Here is an 18,234-nt window from a genome sequence, read left to right on the forward strand (position 1 = left end):
TCTTTGGGGAAAAAAAACAATTTGTCCCAAAAACATTCAGAAAAATAGCATTTGCTGATGCACAAACATGCTCATTCTTACTGTATAATACTGTCAATCCATACCTTTGTGTTTGTACATAATTTAAAGGTTCAAGATTAATTTCTGGGCCCTTTTTCAGATTAAAGCCTACACATATAGCATTGATACTTGGGTCTTTTTTCCATTGAACAGCTTAAACCCACCAACGTATGTATGCAAGTCATTGGTACCTTCTGTGAAAAACAGCTTAGACATGTAGAAACATGTTCAAAAGCATGTGTTTTGCTTTTTTGCAGTTTTTGCAACACATTTTGAGATTTTTCTTGAAAAATTCTTATACAGACTAGTGTTTACACCTCAGTTTTATATTTGTCATTCATTTTTAAATATTTGTTTTAATCTATTAAGTGTATTATACATTTTGTTTTGCATTTGTTCCTCTTATTTCAAATGGACTCACTGGAAACTGGAACTATTTCAGGATACAGTCAGGAGCATTTTATTTTTTACTTTATACAAACATTAATTGTGCATTTTTAAAGTCCACCAAATCCCTAAATATGAGAGCATGTACATTTATAAATATCATAGTATGAAGACCGCATTCTGTTTTGTTAATCTTGAGGCAATAGAAAAGAAAAACTCATGGCAGAGTTGGAGGCTACTGGATATGTTCTCTTTAATCTTTTAATTTGAGTTTTGGTAGAACAGGACTAGCTTTTATAGATATATCATGTTAGGAAAACACAATTCACATAACATTTAAAATGATTTACTTTAAGTCAATATAGCATCAAGTCTTCCTGAGGTGATTTTCTTTTGCTTTTTTTATTTATTTTTTTACAAAAGGCAGGAAGCACTGACAAATACATTTCCTTTACATTAATGTAAAGTAAAATACTGTGGCGTTATCCTTGAACAGGATGTATTTCTCTTTGTGAATACTTCAAGGCCTGCAGATTGTGCTGAAGTCCATCATGAAGGCCATGATCCCGCTGCTCCAGATTGGCCTTCTCTTGTTCTTTGCCATCCTCATGTTTGCCATCATTGGTCTGGAGTTCTACAGCGGGAAGCTTCACCAGACCTGCTTGCCATCTGTCGAAATCCTCGGTACGTCTCTTTCTGTTGTAAAAAAAAAAAACAGAGTGCAGTCCACTCTCCACATACATTTTTGTTTTATATAAATGTCCTGTTTATACAGTGTGAAACTAAATAGTAAGAAACAAGGGGAAAACCTTTGGCTTAAATTAAACCTAGATAAAATTAAATCAAAAGACATCTCCAAAATTTGAAGGGGAACAAATGTTGCAGGATTATTTTAAACCATGTTTTGCTATCAGTCTTTTAAAGTTAGAATAAAGGGGTGTCTCCACACCTGCTTTTATCATGATACTAATGCCTTTAGAGGATTATTGTCACACTTTGTTGGATTTTATCACAATACTAATACTAATGCATTTAGAGGATTATTGTCACACACTGTATTTATGATTCACTTTGATTGGTTCACCAGCAGGTACATCAAATGTGTGGTTTGCTCACTGTTCTCAACTGAAAACTGAAACTGAGGCTTTCATAGATTACAGTAGCAGTGAGCTCAGACGTATTAATAGAGTTGTTGCTGGCTAATTTAGCTACTGCTTAATTAGTCAACAACTACTCTGTAATCACGCGCCACACCATAGCATTTACTGTCATCGCCCTGCACAACTCAAAGATGGATTCAGATATAAAACCTGAAAAAGTATAAACAGCGTTTAGAGCAGGGGAAATATTTACATCTTTCCCTTAAATCTTTAAAGGTTTAAAGATTCCCTCCAAACATGTTTTAAGACATATAAAAATACTTTCATCTGCTGCTTCACCCTCATTGAAAAAATTAAAAATGCAAATATTTTTCAAATGTTTAACTACTGGATGCAAGACAGTTTCAAGTTGTCACATCACACTTGTGTAAGTGAGTGTACTGGACCAATGACTGGCTGTAGTAAATCATAGACTAATGTGATGTAACAAAATTCATTTAAGATATATTTGCTATCGACACAGAATGCAATGTGCGATTAAGTGCTTTTTTTTTTTTTTTTTTTGTTTTAAACAAAGAACTACATAATACAAAAATTAAAATAAAGTGTATAAAAAATATAGATTAATAATAATATATATATATATACACACACAATAAAAAAAGTAAATATAAGATAAAAAATAAAATAAAAAATATATAAAATCTGTATTTATACATATATATGTACATACACCCATGAACATTAAGTGCTTATTTAGTTGTGTAGTTAAAGCATGAGCAGTACCATTAAAAGACGAGAGATTTAAACTGTGAAAATGAAAGAATTGTGATAATGGTTGTACAGTGTGCAAAAACAATGTGAATTAAGAGTTTCCTTAAAGCAACAGTTCTCTTAAGCTCATTCATAAACATGTTATATCTTGTTTGTTTGATCACTACTCAAACCAAAGTGTCTGGGAGAGATATAATAAATGGTCGGGGAAAAAAAACAGGACATGACTCGGTTGTGAGTCGTTTTCTTTACTATTTTTTTTGTAGACAATGAGACTGTCGACTCGACAGAGTTGGCGTTCGCCTGCGGAGTGAGGAAGTGTCCAGAGAAGTACGACTGCAACGACACCTGGATTGGACCCAACGACGGCATCACGCAGTTCGACAACATCCTGTTTGCTGTACTCACAGTCTTCCAGTGTATCACCATGGAGGGATGGACAGCCGTTCTCTATAATGTGAGCTTCACTTCTGCGGAAACAAATGAACCACAAAGCATCACACAGTTGTTGTAAATGTGTGTTAACATGAATGTGTTTCAGACCAACGACGCCTTGGGTACCACATGGAACTGGATGTACTTCATTCCCCTCATCATTATTGGGTCGTTCTTTGTGCTGAACCTGGTGTTGGGAGTCCTGTCGGGGTGAGTGTGAATCTCCCTACGTGTATAACACTGGTGTTTGTCTCTATTATGCATTATGTTTTTAATGCTTCCCTCTTCAGAGAATTTGCCAAGGAAAGGGAGAGGGTGGAGAACAGGCGGGCCTTCATGAAGCTACGCCGCCAGCAACAGGTGGAAAGAGAACTGAACGGCTACCGAGCCTGGATAGACAGGGCAGGTACTGGGCAGCAGAACAACTTCACATCTGCAGACACAATCTTGTTGTTTAATTATGTGGAGGTTTACAGTAACAGAGAGGCTTATAGTGAGTGAGTGAGCAGGCAGGCTTCAGTAGTTATGGGAGAGTTGCTCTCATCACCCGAACTACCTCTAAACGCAACAAATGAGCAGTGCTGTCAGTCCCACTTTATGCATTTTGGATTCAGATGTTTTTCTGCTGTCATTATTAAAAGGTTTGTTCACAACAGACAAAACGTAATGTCTGTTCCAAAATGTTTAGAACCTCTCTTATGTGGCTTTTTCTGATAATTTTTGTTTTGTTTTGTTTTTCTGTACAAAGCTGTAAAAAGCATTTAAAGGAATAGTTCTTTATTTTGGGAAATACCCTTTTATTCACTTTCCTGCTGCAAGTTGGATGAGAAGATTGATCCCACTTTCATATCTGAGAGTGGTATCAATATTCTCATCTAACTCTGAAAAGGCAAGAAAGTGAATAAGCATATTTCCCAAAATGTCAAACTATGACAAACTGAATCTCATTTTATACACACAGTAGAGTAGCTTTTTTGAGTTGCATGCATGCACGCACACGCACACACACACACACACACACACACACACACACACACACACACACACACACACACACACACACACACACACACACAGTGGTGTAATGCAATCTACATTGCTAGTCTCCCACGCAAGTAGAAGGTGAGAAAAAGGTGATACTGACTCACTGACTTAAATTTGTGTGCACGCGCATTGGTGTGTGTGTTTGTGTGTTTACTTGCATGTGTGTGTGTGAGAGAGCTGTGGTGCATATTTATGTGTGCATGGATGTGGGTGAGTGTGGGAAGAGAGCGAGAAAAGGAAGAGCGAGATATTGCCAGAATGTAAGAGAGAATAAGAGCTCTTTCTCTGAAGAAGGTCATAGTGGCCTCTCAAAGCAGCATTTACATCGGTTTGGCCTCAGTTCCTGTAGACATTTGCAGACATCCTAAAGAATACAATCCTGCAATGTATGTTTCCACGTGTGATGATTTAAATTGTGCCTTAATGAAAACAAGTTAATCTGTGTATAACCTCCAGTTTTAATTTATTACAGAGGAGGTAATGCTTGCAGAGGAGAATAAAAGTTCTGGGAGATCGCCGTTAGATGGTGAGTTCTCATACGTTAGAATAATCACATCTAATTACACATGGATCGCGATTATTACAGACACAAAATATACTGTCTGATTGGATTAACTGCTGTGTGTTTTAACCGTATATCCAAACATGTCAAATGTAGTTCTGGTCGAGTTTATCCATCTTGGTACTGTAAGTCATTGTGTAAGCTGCAAGTAACCATAGCAACAATACAAATGCTTGATTTAACATTAGGCAACATCAGACCAGCAGTCACTCTTCATATTTAACTTTCATTCATGCCAACTGCATGGACGAAATCCTGCAAATCGCTTTTCATACAGCATGTGAACAAATAGGAATTAAAAAAGGGTCCCAACGGACATTATAAAATAGGCAGAAGAATGAAATTAAAGTTATAAACTAAGGAATGATTAAATTGATGAGTGAGAAGTGGGGGCGAGCGAGCGTCCCTCGAGCTTTCTCCTTTAATTGATTGTTCATTAATTCAGGCATCGGTGGTAAAATAAGTTTTAAAATCCTTCACTAATTCATCCTGTGAGAGACCTGATATCATTAAACTTTTCAACAGTGCTTGCCACCTCTTCCTCTCATGCTTGAGGTGCCAAATATAGTGGGAGCATTGTAGGTCTCTCTGTAATGGTCCTTTGATCTTTGAGTAAAGCCATAAACGATTGTTAAAAAGCCATGACTGCAGCCAATAGATGAACCCAGCAATGTTCGGTACTTAACCATGGGTTAAACTGATCACAACCGCCTCTTGCTCGTTTATTAAGTGGCCATGGTATTAGGGTGCTAAATTCGTGAATTGTGAACCATGTGAATAAATTCAATGCACTGTTCTATCCACAGAGTCAGTTTGCTTTGATAACTGCAGATAATAGGAAAGTGTAAAGCCTATTCACTGTTGAGCAGACCTTTTTAGTTTACCAATAGTGATCATTTCTTTTGTTGTTTTCATTTTCATTTGAAATATATTGAAATTTTTATAACCTTGAGTTTTTGTGGAACATTTCTAGTGCTAAAGAGAGCGAGTAAGAAGACTGGTGCACGGAGAGGAGCGCCAGGGGACGAGAAGTATACGGACATGTCTACTGCCAGTGAGTAAAGGACTTTCAGTCTTTTCAGTTACTCACTGCCTTCAGAGCAGGCTTCTTTTCTTGGTGTATATTTCGCCTACGTATTACCACTTCCTCACCCTCCTGCACTTCTCTCTTTCCCTCCTGTGATTCTCCCTCTTTCTCCCTCAGGCATGTCGCGATCTAGGATGAACTTCCGCAGCGGCCGGCGAGGCCCCGCTGCCTACCTGCGGCGTAAAGAGCGCATGTTACGCATCTCCATCCGCCGCATGGTGAAGACAGACACTTTCTACCTAATGGTGCTCAGTCTGGTGGCTCTCAACACCATCTGTGTGGCCATCGTCCACCACAACCAGCCCGACTGGCTGACCATCTTCCTCTGTGGGTTTTAGATCTGAATATTTGTGCTGTTTTTCTATGGTTTACTACATGTTATAATAAATCAGGTCATGTCTGATGAATGCATTTTTTTGGCAGACAGTTTCCTCTCTCTTCTTTGAGCTAACTTCTTTTTTGTTTCCTCACCTCTAGACTATGCAGAGTTTGTTTTCCTGGGGCTGTTTTTGGCTGAGATGTTTTTGAAAATGTATGGTCTGGGTTTCCGGCTCTACTTCCATTCATCTTTCAACTGCTTCGACTGTGGGGTGAGGTCCTTCATCCCTCATACTGACTCCATATTACACAAAAAAAGAAAACAATGTTTGTTTTATGTTGCAAACGTAAAAGTTAAATTTCTAGTGCAAAATTAGGAATTTGGGTTATCCTAATTAACTGATAAAAGTGTTTTATCATTTACATTACTTTTGTTTTTTAATTAACAGAATATAAATCAGCAAGTTAACCATTCTCACAAATGTAGTGATCACATACAAACATATAAACACATGTCTATGCTGACATGTTTTGCAGGTTATTGTTGGCAGCATCTTTGAGGTGGTTTGGGGCTTCTTCAGGCCTGGCATGTCATTTGGGATCAGCGTACTTAGGGCACTGAGACTTCTGAGAATTTTCAAGATCACCAAGTAAGTGGGACAACCAAAAGCACAGCATTCCTGCTAAATTAGGCCTGGGTTGTAGTATACGTATTTGTGTCTATATTTCCACAGAATTCTGTTAAAAAACGACAAAAAATCTGAAAATCTGATTATTTATTTTTTTGTCAGATACTGGGCCTCTCTCAGGAACCTGGTTGTGTCCCTCATGAGCTCCATGAAGTCCATTATCAGCCTGCTTTTTCTTCTCTTTCTCTTCGTTGTGGTGTTTGCTCTGCTGGGAATGCAGCTTTTTGGAGGAAGGTGAGTAAAAGACTTCAAGGACACCAAAGCTGACATCCTCGCTGCTTCAGTTATCAAGGGCAGCTTTTCTTAGTATATTTTTAATCTACATATCTGATTATGCCAGTTTAAAATGGTAGCTACACACCCTGCAAACAGAACAGCAGTTTTTTTCAATGATTAAGAGGAGAGGAAATGACATGTCCGGATGAAAATAGCTCTGCATCCTCCTCCTCATCTTCCTCCTCCTATTCTTCCTTGGTCATATCTGACCCTGCTTTCTATCTGCCTTCCCTCTAGGTTCATCTTTGAAGATTACACTCCCACCAACTTTGACACGTTTCCAGCTGCCATCATGACAGTGTTTCAGGTTTGGCTCCCACAGATCCCCTCATTCTGCCTGCTCTCCATGACACATTGCACCCTGGGATATTTCTCACCCCAGGCGCAGATTAAACAACTCTGCTCACTCGCTCTCCACCCCCTGCCTCCGCTATCATCCCACACATCCATGCACACATATGCGCACATGAATATCAGACAAGTGAATCCACATCAGATATGCTACAAAACCAACCGCACTGTGAAAGAGTGTTTTGATCAGCACACATAGTAATTACGGATCTCGCTGCCATTTTTAATAGCATATCTTGAACTGGTTTGCAGACAGAGAATATGTCTCCTGCTTAATGTATTTTTAGGCCGATCAAATATGAGCAATGCAATTATATATGCTAAATATTCGGTGTGTTTGCCTACAGATTCTGACTGGTGAGGACTGGAATGAGGTGATGTATAATGGGATTCGCTCGCAGGGTGGAGTGCAGTATGGAATGTGGTCATCGATCTACTTCATAGTGCTCACCCTGTTTGGAAACTGTATCCTTATTGAACCTTCAACAAGTGGGCAGAGAGCTCTGATGTAGCGTATACGTCTGTACACAGTCAGTGGTGGAAGAACTACTCAGATCCTTTACTTGAGTAAAAGCAGTAATACTGCATTGTAAGAGTACTCCATCACAAGAAAAAGTTCTGCATTGAAAATGTTACTTCATTTAAAATATAGAGCAAAATATACTGTCAAAAGTAAAAGTACTCAAAATGCCAGCAAAAGGGCCCCTGTCAGAATTATATATTATTTTACTGTATTATTGTTGCTGCTGCGTAGATTTAATGTTTAATGCTATTTTTTAATACTTTATATACTGCTGGGATGCTAAATTCATAGCATCACATCATATTTTATGTAATGATTGCATGCCTTGTAAGAAAAGTCTTTAGTTCATCATTTTGGGAAAGACGTATTTGCTGTCTTGTGGAGAGTTAGATGAGAAGACTGATACCACTCTAATGTTTGTAAGGTGAGCTGCCGCTTAGCTTAACTTAACATCAAGACTGAAAATTGAATTGAGATTCTTTTGCCATGCAAACTCAAAATCAGTTTGAGTTTTAACTGTATGCATTTATGAAAGGGAGAGGGGAGGACAAACAATAATAGGTTCCCACAGTTTGGTGTGTTTGTGCTTAAATGCCTTCATGACAGATACACTGCTGAACGTCTTTTTGGCCATCGCTGTGGATAATCTGGCCAACGCACAGGAACTGACAAAGGTTTGAACTGTTTTTACCTCTGTTATGGCAGTTTAACCAATACAATATATTTATTCATACAGCACACACCTTCAATGATGTATGTTACAGGTGTAATATTTGATAGATTTATATAGTTCTGGTGTTCCAGTAAATGGTCATTAAATGTGCATGTTCATTTTGTCTTTATCAGGATGAAGAGGAGGAGGAGGAGTTTTTCAACCAGAGATATGCCAGAGGCAGAGATGGCCTTATATCTGAGTAAGTTAACAAGCTAACAAAGTGAGCGTTCTAGGATGATATACTCTCAAGTAGTTCTTAGTCGTGAGTGTGTGACTGTTTCTCAGATCAGCTCTCCTCTTGAGCAAATGGAAAATTCAGATTGGGCTGAAAACGTGTCATGATTCTTTAAATTGTTTTGTCTTTTTGAAGCAGATGCAAGTAGTAGAATCAAGCTTCGATTTGTACAATACGGATGCTTGTGGGAGAACTGGTGGTGTTCCTGAATGCGATCATCATGCTACTTCTGTTATTGGAGAGAAGTTGTGTAAAAAATCAATTAGGTATTGCCAATAAGATCGATATTTCCACAATGTCTTCAACTGTGGACTCTCTGAGAACCAGTTAAAGGTGTAGCTGGTGAATGCTTAATCTGCTCCGCAGTGCCTCCAGTTGCATGGTGAATGCAGTTCAGTTAGAAAGGCATGTTTAAGGCATTGATGACACAATCCTGAATGTTTATTGAATGTGCCTGATTTAAAAGCATGACCTCTGAGAGACTGATTTTGCAGCATAACTGAACCTCCTTCTATAACCGTCTCAGCCTATGAGTGGTGATAAGCAGCCTCTTTAGTTAATGAGATTCTTCACTGACCTCCTGTCCTGTTCCTTCCAATGACCTATTTTATTTTTATTTTATCAGTTTATTTGTCTGGGACAATACATACAGGCATTGTTACATCTGAAGTGCAACCGATGCAATGTATGTGGGACTTCTAGCCGTAGGATAATTTGCAGTCCTTGTCCCTGGTACCTGGTGGCTTTCCCACAGGTCTAATGATCCAGTAAGTCAGGAGGAGGGCAGTAGGTAGTTTTCGGGAACTGTGGGAAGTCTCAGTGTGTCACTCTACTGGGAGGAGGCACATTTTGGAGTGTGTCAGATTTTTACTTACTTAGTATGACTCCGTCTGATCAGTGTCAGTTATTGCATGTTTTACACCATTAACAATAAACTCTGGGTATTTCCATTACTAGCTAGATTTTAAAAAATAAATAAAAATGTATATGATTACAGATTGATAAATGTGTTTTTCCTGCTTACCAGGTAAAGCTTTATTTGTAGTTCATAACATGAACAATGAACAAGTCAGGCTTAATCTTTGGAAAATCTAACCCACAAGGCAAATTATGGCAATTGTGAAAATGATCATTTGAAATTTCTTGGTTTGCTTATCTGCAATGAAATCAAAATAACCTTCCAACAGATGTAAACATAAAAATTCTAAATGGCCAAAGCTTGATTTCCTGTTGCAGTGTGTCATGTGAATGACATCAACTGACAGGAAGTTAACAAGGGGCCAGGCTATTGCCTAGCAATGGAATTTCATTGAAAAGGTTTATATCCTCAAGTATTGAATGTTGGAGCTTCCCAACAAACCTGATAACACCAACAATAAAGTGTTTTAAAAACAATTTCTAATTTGCAACTGCTTTACCAAAAGAAATTAATGAACAAATAAATGTTCACTGTGAATAATAACTTATTTATTATATATAAGTGTTTAAAGTCTCTGCAAGCTGATTTTTGTACCATATCTAAATGGGGGGACAGCAGTACCTACTTGAAGGCAGGAAATCAAACATTTATATTATTGCAGGCAATAATACGAATGTTTACGTGTAATCCCTGGTGAAGTTATGGGGGGCCCTTCAAACTCCCTAAAATCATGTAATAATGATAACAATAAACTTTTATTTTGGGTAGCACGTTTCTTCACAAAGTTACAAACTGCATTTCAGACAAAAGACAAAAACATATAGACACATTTTAACTCCATAAAGTGAGAGAAAAGGCAACTAACACCTACGTACAGTGACGGGTAACTGAATCTATAGCTGTGACACTGAATGTATCATTTGTCTGTTACATATTTGAATGTTAGTCTTGTACGTGTTGCAGCTATCAAGACCCTGATTCTGATGTGTATTACAGGCTTTTGCTGGTTCCATCACATTGTCTTGTTTTATGCCTGTTATGTGGCACTGACCAAAATGTTGTGTATTTTGACATTCTGTCAGCTTTCGAATCAATTTGAATCTTAAACCTTAAAGTCCTCATATGATGCTTTTTGGCTTTTCCCCTTTCCTTTATTGCGTTATATATCTTTTTGTGCACGTTTATGTTTATAGGTTTACAAAGTGAAAAAGCCCAAAGTCCACCCCAAAGGGACTTACCATCTCCAACAGAAAACACAGTTCACAAACTGCTCCAAACAGCTCTATTGTAGTCCAGCCTTTACTTCTGTGATGAATGTGCATCACTTTGTAACACACGTTATAATGCTCGCATAGCTGCTAGCGTGGCACGCCATCATACTCTACAACTGACAAGCTAGCAGTACTTACTGTGCATGTGTGACTCCCAACAAAGATGGAACAGAAGTGAGATGCCTCACTCTGTAGCTAAAACAGAGAGCCCAACACAGAGTAAAAAAGAGGAGCTGCAGCAATGTGCAGTAAAACAAATATATGGTGTTTTCTGAAAATGAAATCACATAAACCTATTCTGGTACAACCTCTAAATACAATTATGAACCTGAAAATGAGCATAATATGAGCACTTTAAAGTAAGAAAATATTTCATGTTAATGGGCATAAAATTGAATGCTCCCTTAACATTATTAATCTTAAAGAACTGATTTCAGTCCCTTCTAAACCTGTGTAAACTGGATAACCTTCACCTACACTTTGTGTCCCCTTTACACACTTTGTTCTGTGTCACAACAAATGTTCTATGTATGTTGTAAAACACTAATGTCTTGTTTTCAAAAATCACTCATTGATTACATGGACAACAAAAGAATCTGAATACCAGTAAGTATAATTGTATGCATCTCTGTCTCACAGAATTTCTCCCTTGAGTTTTCCTACTCAATTATTGAGATTCTTTTCTACACTCTGTACTTAAATCCTGCACCTTGCCTTTTTCGTTCTTGTGGTTTTTGTTCTTTTTATCTGTCCTTACCTCTCAGGTATCTTCTTTTTCTTTTTTTTATGTTTTTGTATTTTTTTTTAGCTTGAAGTATTTAGCATATTTTTCCATAGGAATTGTTTTGTGTTACTGATTAACTAACATTATAAATTCACAGAAAAGGTCTGTCCTTTTCTTGCAGCTTTTATTTGATTTGTTTAAATATTCTTTTATATAACTGGTATGCTAAAGTCTTAATGTTTCTTGTCACCAATTCCTTAAATTTGGGCCTATTGCTGCCCCATATTGATATGAAATATATTATGTCCTTAGTGGGAGGAGAAGGCCCTACCTATACAGGAAACGAGCCATCCACAGAGGCCGACCAAACTTCCCAGATGAGCCAGAGGACAAGACAATGGCCCCAGACGAACAGCCCCTCAATGGCTCTAACGCCTTCGTCAGCCGCCGCGAGAGGAGGAGAAAGGTTCACATGTCAGTGTGGGAGCAGAGAGCCAACCAGCTACGCAAACGGCGCCAGATGGCAAGCAGAGAGGAGCTGTTTGCAAGCCCTACAGAGGACACCGTTGAAACTCCCACCATACCCCACCTCGCCGAGCCCAGCCCGACTCACCTGCCTGAGTCTCCCATGTCTGTGGGGATGCCTATCCCTGAGCCCCCGATGTCCATCACCATCCCCATCCCTGAGCCTCCGACGGCTGAGCCTCTAGTAAACCTGAGCGAGGAGAAAACTGGAGGAGCTAACCACCGGACCACAGGCGGAGGCAGGCACAGGATGGCCCGCAAGTTCAGACCCAGTCAGGGGCCAGACGAAGGGGCGAGACACAGACGGCACCGTCACCGCGATGCTCGCGCTGAGGCCAAGAGTCTGGACTGCACCCAGGCACCTCATGAGGTGCCACAAGTCAGACGGTCGCACAGCCAGGAGAGGAAGATACTGGATGAGAAGGAAGAGAAGGATGACAGAGAGGAGAGAGAAAAAGCAGAGGAAGAAGGAGGGTCAGTCCAAGAAGATGGTGGAACATGCATCATCAACCCATACGCAGAAGTTGGAGAAGACTGTCAAAGGTAAGGCTGTTCTCATCTATTACTTGATGAGGAAGAGGGATTATAAGGTTAAATACTATCTCATGAAGTATGATCTATTCTTGTTGTAAGTAATTATCTGGTAATTATTTTAAATGGAATGTTTATTTGTCACTGGATATTTTCTCCTGAGAGAGAATTGCACCTTGTCAAACATTATTCACATGCCCATATGTGCATTGAAAAAGTTATTAGCTGAGAAGAGATCCCTTCATGGAGATGGGGAGCAACGTCCACAGTCTACCTTTAATGCAAAAATGCATTCTCACAGTAATTGGAAGTAAGTGGAATTATATGAAGTTTAAGAAGTGTGGGTTAGACAAATCAAGTGTGTATTTTTTCCAAAGTTACTGTCTTTCTAGTTCCCTCTAGTTCCCTCTTTTGGATTCCTCCTTAAAAAGAGTTAACTTATCTAATATTAACTTAACTTTCAAAGACACCCATTTGTTTAGTCTAACTGCTGAGGCCTCATATTGCTTCATGTGAACTTTGGAAGGGATTTTTGCACAGAACGAGGGCTGTGGATTATGTCCCACATTTCTTCTATTAGGAAGAGAATATAATCCCATTAGGAAGGGATTTCTTTACAGCCAGTATAGAGAAGACAAACAATTACAGCAACCAATAAGTCTTGGAATGTACATATTGGTATTTAAGTGATGTTTTAAGGGAAAGACTTGAAAAGATGTTGACCTCTACAGCCATGCTGAGGCTGTACAGTGCTACTTTGCGCTCAGTGCTAACAAAAGCATGTTAACACGCTCACTGTGACAGTGCTGATGTTAAGCAGACTGAATGTTTACCATGTGTTCATCATCTTAGTTTAGTGTGTTAGCAAAAAAGGTTAAGGGGTCACAAATCATCCTGAGGCGGACATGAATGTCAGCACCAAATTTCTTGTCAATCTATTTAATAGTTGCTGAAACATTGCCTATATATCCATACATCTATAGAGCTAGCATAGCTAAAAACTCTCTCGAGGGGAAAGAAACAAGAAAAGGATGATACAAATAGAGTATACTTGAGTTCAGAATACAAGAGCTTTTTCACAGTTCTTCTACAGGAAAGATTTCCACGTCATAACATATCTCTGTGTTTTTGCATTGATTTAAGTTCAGTGATCTTTTCTTCTTTATTTCAGGGACATTCCCGATCCTCCTCAGTGTGAGCAACTGCTGGACTGTACCTGGTCAGAGCAGGGTGAAGGCGGGCACTCAGACCAAAACATCCCAGTGGAGCCCGCCTTAGAGGCCACAGAGTTCAGTGTGAGGGCCATCGAGTCTGAAAGCCGCCCGGTCTCCATCAAACGTGACAAGTCCAACCTGGTGGGAAGCGTGGCCATCGAAATGTCTGCACAACCGCTGCTTGAGCTCACACCCATGACAGGTAGCACTGTGATCACTTTTAACTGCAGTCGCACTCCTTTACTGTGCATCATACTGTAGGATTTAGTGTTGGTATCACCTTGGATCACCATGTGTAGGTGTTTGACATCTGGTTAGAGCGCCTTTTTTTTTTTTTTTTTATTGAATCCATTGTGCTGGTGACTCACATTGTTCTTTCTTCATCATAGCTGTCCATGCACAGCTAAAGCATTTTGTTCTATCCTCTCGGACCTCTGTCTGGGTTTTAGTGAACAGTAAAGAGTTGGAGGCATACCACTCTGAACAGACAGACAAAGAGGACGACACAGAGAAGGACGAGGACGAGGAGGAGGACGAGGACGAGGAGGACGAGGAGGAACCTCCGATTCCTCCCAAACCTGTAGCTCCAGATAGCATGTTCATCTTTAAGGCCTCCAACCCGTAAGATGCTACAAAATCCTCTAAATTTTGTGACTGATTATCAAAAGTCTTTGTATCCTGTGTGCGCTCTTTCATCAACCAACAATTAACATCTCCCCCTTTTGTTGATCTGCAGTATCAGGAGGATCTGTCACTATATGGTCACTATGCGCTACTTTGAGATGACCATTCTCCTTGTGATCGTGGCGAGCAGCATTGCACTGGCTGCTGAGGACCCCGTGTGTACCAATTCAGACCGAAACAAGGTGAGATCGAAATACGTCTCTCCTAAAGTGTCTATAGTTTTATTCATGATCCAAACTTGGATGTTGGATGATCAATTTGATGTCAGATTTTACAGCAGTGCTTTACAGGTGCGTTAGAAAGATCTGGTAGACTAAAGGCGGGGGGAAGATAAGATAAGAAGCCTTTATTGTCATTATATTACAATGAATACAACAAAATTACAAATGCCCCTCCCTGCGGTGCTTAAAATAAAACTATATTGCACACATCCACGTATAACATTAGACAACCACATTTTTTCAACATTCATCATAAAACAATAGCAGGTAGTTGCGATAATAAATATATTGCGGTTATTATAGAAATAAAGATATAATATTGCAAACATCAATAAAATGGATTGTAAAAACACTAATAAGAAATGTGAATATGGGTGCAAAAACGTTATGTGCGCAGATTTAGAGTCTGTATGGCTTTTGTAAAGAAACTTTACGTTAGTCTGTTGGTTTGTGTTCTGATGGACCTGTAGCGTCTCCCTGAGGGAAGGAGATCAAAGAGATGGTGGCCAGGGTGACAACTGTCTACAACTTTTTTTTTGCTCTGGAAAGGTAGAGGGTGTATGCAATGTCCTGTGCTCATCACAAACTAGTTTGTACGAACATGTCGGCCACGTCTGCAGGCAAAAGTGCTAATAGCTTTTTCCGAATGGCCACACTCAAATTGTTCAAATGTGGATAACGGCCCACACTTTTAGGACAGTCTCTCCTTGAAGGCATTCATAGTGTTGCAATTGTTTGTGCATATAAAAAGTGACAGAAGTAATCGTGTCAAGAACCAGAAAAACTTTACACTGCTGGCTAATCACTGCATTAGGTGGGTGTGAATGTCTGATTGTCGGTTCGGGAAAGGGTTCAATTTTGAAGTGGGGGGGAGGGAGTTTCAGATGCTGTTTAATTATCTGAAAAGCACCTCATATGAAACATACTGACACCTTAGAAAAGCAGTGGATGTCTGAAGTGCCAACTGATTTATGCAGCAGTCTTAGATTTATTTAACTTATACAGAGGTTGCAATCGCCCCAGATTGATCTGATGGTATTACACTGACCGCTGACACTTTATCCTCAAAGAAGCAGTTGTTTTCACAAGACTGAAAAAGAATGAATGGAAAATATGAATTTATTCATTCTGAAATACTACTGACAGAGTTTTAACTTTAAGGTTTACTGTTTGATCTCAAGTTGACATAACACTGTCAGCAAGAATGTGTTGTGACACATTTAATTTCACACACATACAAGGTGCGAATCTGCAGTCTTTTCCTGGGAAATAGCTGTGCTCTATTTGTTTTCACAACTCTGTGTCATGGAAAGTGTCACAAGTAACTAAATAAACACAAACTAGTAAAAGCTACACTTTAGTATGAGAGAGAAAGACCAAGTAAAGATCCACACTAAGGACCAGAGATGTGGACTTGAGACTTGGTGACTTGGACTCGAGTCAACTCTAGTCACCTAGTTTTGATGACTTGCGACTTGACAAAAAATAAATGACTTGAGACTCGACTTGGACTTGTAAGTTAATGACTCAAGACTTGACTTGACTTGCATGATGACTTGGATGACTTGTTAGCTATTAAAGTGCCCATATTATGCTTCCACACACATACAAACTTTGAAAAAAATCCATCCATGCTGTTTTGAGTGAGATAAGGTTTCTGAATGTGTCCTGCCTTCAGTCTCCTAGTGAGCTGCGAGCAAAATCGGCTCGGACTGTGACGTCACAGTCCGAAATGAGCTGGCTAACCACAACCGTTAGCTCGTAGCGTTAGTGTTAGCATGCTAACGTTAGCATGCTACGTCGTTCTCAATAGCAAAGCACTGCTACAACACACACAAGTTCACCATAATCTACAAAAGAACTACTTACATGTGCGCCCTCATTTAGAAGTCTCCCAGCTAATCCTGCCTTGTAACTGACCAAAGTTGGAGAAACAGGCTTTCTTTTACTGTCTCTAGAGTTAGCTAGCTGACATGCTCTACATCTGAGCTACTGCGCATGTGTGAGTGCAATCAAAGATAGTACAGAAGAAGAAGAAGAAAAGAGGTCTCACTCTGTAGCTAAAACAGAAACCAGGTGTGCAGTACAACAAAAATATGGTGTTTTTTGATAATTAAATCATGTAAACCTATTCTGGTACAACCTTAAAATACAGTTATGAACCTGAAAATGAGCATAATATGGGCGCTTTAAATATAAAATAATATAATTTAATGTTGTCACGTTTCTGTCTAAACTATCAAGTATGCTATGCAGCGGCCACAACACAAACTGTGAATCATGATTGGAACGACTCAAAAAGCTTCCAGGTATCATGATTGGGTGACTGGCTGTCAGTCAAACTCCTTGCTAAGGCAACAAGTAACAACAAAGACCCCTGATACAGCCTCATTTGTTGGACCAGACCACCACAATTGCTGCGTCTGTACCACCAGTAGGCCTAATCACTTTTGGATTTAAAATCTACAGGTAAGAGTGCTTTATCTTGTTTTGGGACTTGACTTAAGGACTCGACTTGACTTGACTTGACATAACCTTTGACTTGACTTGCCCCCAAAAGAAACAACTCAAGACTTGCTTGAGACTTGGACCAAATGACTTGAGTCTTACTTGGGACTTGAGCAAAGATGAAATGGTCACAACACTGCTAAGGACACACAAAGTCACATTTGAAATGTATGAAATTAAAATCTTGATGGACACTATTCTGCCCCAATGTACAAATGAAACAGAGGAGCTGCTCACAGCTGCAAAAACACTGAAATAAATGGTGGTTGGTGGAGAACCATTTTGGAAACAAAAATTGAATTAAGTTAAATTGGCAGGGACATTCCAGAATAATACAAAATGTGAGTTTGCACCCTCAGTAAAGTCTTGTGTCTGTGTACTTTCTATGTTTGTAAATTATCTAGGTCCTCCGTTATTTCGATTATGTCTTCACTGGAGTGTTCACCTTCGAAATGATCATCAAGGTGGGTAACTGAAACATATCTTTTCTCCACTTTTACACCAATCACACTTAAAAAAAATTTGATGTACTCTAGATGTTCTCAGAGGTGTTTTAGTCCCTGTGCGTATTTAAGCTGTTAACTTTACGTGTCTGTATGGGTGCGTTGTTTGTCCTCCAGATGATAGACCAGGGTCTCATTCTGCACGATGGCTCTTATTTCCGAGACATGTGGAACATCCTGGACTTCATTGTGGTGGTGGGAGCTCTGATTGCCTTTGCTCTAACGTGAGTCACTATACAGTGCTGCCTGCAGACGACTAATGACTGACTCACTGCAGCAAATCATGTTCTGAGCATACAGTATTGTTATGAACAACCTTCCCTCAAAGACACCTTTTGCAGCTTACATTTTTTTTGCTACATTGCAGCTCATAAACTGCAAATATGAAGGCATGCATGGTGCTGTACAGTGTGTAATTCAGATTTAAATGTCCCTATGGTCCTACAACAAGATAGATTTCTGTGTAATATTGGGGTTTATACATGGGTGAAGCTAAAAAGCCTTTACGATATTTATTTTTGTCATCGTTCCCAGCATGAGTGTGCCAGATAACTTACTAAATCTTTTGTGCCTTTTGT

The 18,234-nt window shown here is 39.3% G+C and overlaps 1 protein-coding gene across 2 annotated transcripts in view; it reads left to right on the forward strand.

Annotated features, from left to right (window-relative positions):
- Window positions 1-18,234, forward strand: part of cacna1eb (calcium channel, voltage-dependent, R type, alpha 1E subunit b) — a 60,396-nt gene that overhangs the window by 28,480 nt on the left and 13,682 nt on the right. For both annotated transcript variants that reach the window (XM_039815503.1, XM_039815504.1), the window contains exons 7-26: window positions 973-1,131; window positions 2,588-2,778; window positions 2,863-2,966; window positions 3,047-3,162; window positions 4,273-4,326; window positions 5,336-5,416; window positions 5,567-5,776; window positions 5,927-6,039; window positions 6,305-6,417; window positions 6,559-6,690; window positions 6,970-7,039; window positions 7,431-7,548; window positions 8,213-8,280; window positions 8,453-8,520; window positions 11,783-12,538; window positions 13,698-13,942; window positions 14,190-14,361; window positions 14,477-14,606; window positions 17,558-17,617; window positions 17,774-17,880. In XM_039815503.1, the coding sequence (XP_039671437.1) occupies window positions 973-1,131; window positions 2,588-2,778; window positions 2,863-2,966; window positions 3,047-3,162; window positions 4,273-4,326; window positions 5,336-5,416; window positions 5,567-5,776; window positions 5,927-6,039; window positions 6,305-6,417; window positions 6,559-6,690; window positions 6,970-7,039; window positions 7,431-7,548; window positions 8,213-8,280; window positions 8,453-8,520; window positions 11,783-12,538; window positions 13,698-13,942; window positions 14,190-14,361; window positions 14,477-14,606; window positions 17,558-17,617; window positions 17,774-17,880 (3,067 nt within the window). The remainder of the gene's footprint in view (window positions 1-972; window positions 1,132-2,587; window positions 2,779-2,862; window positions 2,967-3,046; window positions 3,163-4,272; window positions 4,327-5,335; window positions 5,417-5,566; window positions 5,777-5,926; window positions 6,040-6,304; window positions 6,418-6,558; window positions 6,691-6,969; window positions 7,040-7,430; window positions 7,549-8,212; window positions 8,281-8,452; window positions 8,521-11,782; window positions 12,539-13,697; window positions 13,943-14,189; window positions 14,362-14,476; window positions 14,607-17,557; window positions 17,618-17,773; window positions 17,881-18,234) is intronic.

The sequence above is a fragment of the Perca fluviatilis genome, chromosome 11 (genome assembly GCF_010015445.1).
Source record: "Perca fluviatilis chromosome 11, GENO_Pfluv_1.0, whole genome shotgun sequence".
In the NCBI taxonomy this organism is placed as follows: domain Eukaryota; kingdom Metazoa; phylum Chordata; class Actinopteri; order Perciformes; family Percidae; genus Perca; species Perca fluviatilis.